This window comes from Rhipicephalus sanguineus, chromosome 3 (assembly GCF_013339695.2).
Source record: "Rhipicephalus sanguineus isolate Rsan-2018 chromosome 3, BIME_Rsan_1.4, whole genome shotgun sequence".
Taxonomy (NCBI): Eukaryota; Metazoa; Arthropoda; class Arachnida; order Ixodida; family Ixodidae; genus Rhipicephalus; species Rhipicephalus sanguineus.
In genome coordinates this window covers 100,303,431-100,307,237 of record NC_051178.1, presented here as the reverse complement: position 1 = coordinate 100,307,237, position 3,807 = coordinate 100,303,431, and the positions used below count along the sequence as shown (strand labels likewise).

General features: G+C 45.4%; 1 protein-coding gene across 1 annotated transcript; it reads left to right on the top strand.

Annotated features, from left to right (window-relative positions):
* Positions 1-651: 651 nt before the first annotated feature.
* Positions 652-1,260, top strand: LOC119385700 (cuticle protein 16.8). The gene has a single exon (XM_037653093.1). The coding sequence runs from the start codon at positions 652-654 to the stop codon at positions 1,258-1,260; it is 609 nt and encodes a 202-aa protein (XP_037509021.1).
* Positions 1,261-3,807: the final 2,547 nt, after the last annotated feature.

Here is a 3,807-nt window from a genome sequence, read left to right as displayed (position 1 = left end):
CAGGGTGACAAAGTCGTCTTTCAAATTTCTGTTTTTTGTCTGCCTGAAAATGAATGGAGAGCAATAGGCGTGATACTAAGCGGTTAACATTATTTCAGCTGTACCATCAGCATAATTATGTTCTTTGAACAAGGAAAATGCACGCGTTTCCTTAAAAACAGGTGCAAGTGTTGCTCGTCTACCTGGTCACTGAATGCGACGCACTTCATCACCTCCAGCCGAATCAAGCAGGTTACGTTGGTGCAGGGCACACAGGCTACACCTCTTCCGGTGCAGTGGTTTCTTACGCAGGATACGATGCTTACGCTTCCGTGAGTGCCAATTTTGGTTTCATGATGCTCTATAGCTTCGAATTGAGAAAATCATGTGTGTACCTAGTCTGTAGTGTTAGGGTCATGCAGACGTTAACACGACCGCAAAAAGCTGGCTAATTTCACATTGGTGTTCTGACAACCTCGACATCGCTCGCGCTCCTGAGCAGTAGCAGTGCTTCAGCAGTACATGGACAACATCCTTAAGTAAGTGTTACGAAAGATAATGGTGTTCTCAATGATCTTAAGGGCTGTGTCGGGCACTGTGTAAAGCAAGTATCGTTTTTCTTGCAAATTTGTCACGGTATTCTTTGCACGCCAATGTGCGCTGCTGAAAAACATGCGTCACTCTACAACACTTTCGCAGCCACCTCAGCCGTACAGTTTTGGCTACAACAATGTGGACGAGTACGGTAACCGACAGTTCCACAGTGAGCAGGGAGACTCCAACAACGCCAAGACTGGCTCTTACGGCTACAGAGACGCGAATGGCCTCTATCGACGAGTGAACTACGTGGCCGACGCTTATGGCTTTCGGGCCACCGTGGACACCAACGAGCCGGGTACCGCCCCTGGTGCAAGCGCAGGCGCGGTCTTCAACGCTGCGCCAGTCGTCTCACCAGTTCCATCAAGGGGTGGACAGAGTGTGGCACCTGTAGCTTATAGTGCACAAGCTGCGAAACCGTACTCCGTTGGCGGCTACGATGTTTACGGCGAATACGGATACAACCCCTACGCAGGCGCTGCTGGAGCCTATGGGTACGCCCCTTACGGGCGTCACGGAGGCATAACCAGTGGTCCAGCGCTTGGTGGATTTGCCTACGGTGGCCAATCTCCCTATGGATACGCTGATACCGGCTACGGTGCAGGATACAGACCTGATGTCTATGGTGGCCGTGTTGGATACGGAAACTGGCCTTCCACTCATCACGGATTCCGTCGTCGTTAGCGCATTTCCTGGTAATTAGGACTTCGAAGCGGTTCATTTACTGGTGATCGTTCTTAATATTTATTTGGAATAAATTACTTCCAGTGCTTACCTAAGTGTTCATATACATCAAAGTCTTGAGCTTCAGCATAATAAGCATATTTGTGAGATTTGGCCGATTGTTTTCTCTCTCTAAATAAGTATAATTAAAAAAAAGAAGCTATTCACACTCGATAGTACAGCATTCAAGGCCTAACTACATAAAAAGAAATGATATGCGGTCGGTCAGGCGTGAATACAGCAGCTATTGAACATGAGAGCCCTTATTTATTTGTCTACCAAACTTTCCACGTGCCGCTCCTTATTACGCTTCCTTGCACTCTGCGCGTTAATCTGCTCTGCTCGCCTGGTTTCGCGTGCATAGGTTAGGGCCAGATTAAGGTTCCACTAAATTTGTTATTTGTACTAAGTTAACTTAAGATATATATCCTCCTTTCACCGCATCTCACTGGGCGCACTCCAACGAACGCCAGGTCTTACATCATCACAGCATCAACCACTACACATTAATTATGAGATACAAATAATAAATGGGGTAGATTTATTTTCTTTAATTATAAACACTTGAAGGCAGAGAAGACATGGTGCAATCCCGTGTGCTTGTGTTAATCAGTCTGTTTCCCCTTTTTGTTTTAAGTGTTCTAGTTTTGCTGTTTGCAATGAGCCTTGACAGCCTTGACTACAGTAGTGTGAGCTCTAGGTGAAACACTAGATCCTTCGTTTCATATTGTTCCACACAAGGCTTTCCCTTGAAGGCTAAGAAAAAAAAGCTCATCTGGAGGTTGACGTTTTCCGTGAGGGGTGCCGCGGCAGCAGACGGAAGGTCATTCTCCTTTTCCCCGTTTCACCTCCGTAGTCGTTCACGATCCATCTGTGGTTCATTGTAAAAGCTCGTGACATTTAACCCAGTTGACAGACGAAGCCCATCGCGAGAATCAGTCAGCGAGTGGTGGATTGGGAGGCGTCCGGTGAACGACGTGCGCCGCTTTGGTTTTTGCCGAGCTTCGTCCCCTGTTCATGAGGCGTGCTGTGCGATGGTTAGCTTCGCTAAGGCATTCGAGAATAACTGAAAGGGCAGAATAGTGGACGAGAAATTTCTGGCATAAGCCGCGCTTCGACAAAGCCGTCCAGTGCCATGCAAGGTCACCAAGATCGAGGTACACATGTCGGCGAAAGCCTTCATAGCGGATCTTGGAACGGTTCTGCGAGGCCAGTGTGCGGTTCCGAGCAAGGCGTCGCGCTTCTTTGGCTTTCTCGGGAGAATATGCTGAAAATATCAGTATAGCACTTTTCAAGTCGCAGTGTCAAGTTTCCACTTGCAGACATGTCACGCTGAATCCCCTGAGCGAATATTGTCAGCTGAGCCTGAAATGCTTTAACATTATTGAAATGAAAGCATGCAAAAGGTCACAAACAAGTTTAAGAGAAATGTCAACTGTGAAGTTTCGTGAAACTGCTACACACACACAACATTTCTTTGGCCCCGCTTTACTCGTTTCACAATAATTGCTTGATCATAGCGATAACCCTTTCCTTATTAATTGCGCTTGCCCATTCAAGTGATTTTGCAGCAGTTAGAACAATGATAGATATGCTATTGCGCCTGAAGTCATGATGTTAACAAAATAAGGCGTAAGTAGATTCGCACGTAATGAATTAATGTAATTGCTTGCTTGGAAAATAAATTTCAAGCAAGTTCATGGCGTGTTTCCAAGCCTTCAAAGCGCGCAGTTCGTAATCATAGTGATATTTACCGCTTCGTTTACCTGGCATCTGCCATAAATTTTAGCATAATGAGGTGGCACAGCATGCATCACAGGAAAGTTACATTATTTCAGGGCAAAGAGATGGCGATATTACTATTGGCATCTAAATCTGGGAAAGGTTTTTTTCTGGCAAAATAAGAATGTGCTGATAAACGTAGATGAATGGTCAATCTGGTGACTATTCATTTGATAACAAGGTAGAGCAATAAGTAGTGCCAGCATGCATGGTATACGTAATCACAGTAGCGCCATGAGAATGTACTCAAATTGACCTGATTCTTGCCCTTACATTGCTAGCGGCGACAGAATTCTTTCACATCTGAAGAAGATTCCTGAGCTATGTATACGATCTTAAAATAACCAATTTAGCATGACTTCATTGACAAGAAAAGATAGCCGCCTACATAGCCATGCCTATCCAGATGCGTATGCCATCCTCGATGTGCACAGAATATATATACCAGGAGAGAGAGAGAGATTCTAAGCAGCGCTGTAACTTCTCTTAGCAGTAGAAGGGCCGCGTCCATTTATTGCGTGAAAATGGTAAAGGATCGGTAGTCTAGCACGAGGATGTGATAACGATATATCTTTTTTTCCATTTTTATGACTGGGCTGTTACAGCTACTGGCTGAATTTTGCTTTACGTTTTAATTGCCTCCCTCTATAGACAATAGAGAATGGTTCCCTTTTTCTGTTGTGACCGCTGGTCTCACTCGTTTCGGAAACGTGGTACATTTGTGTG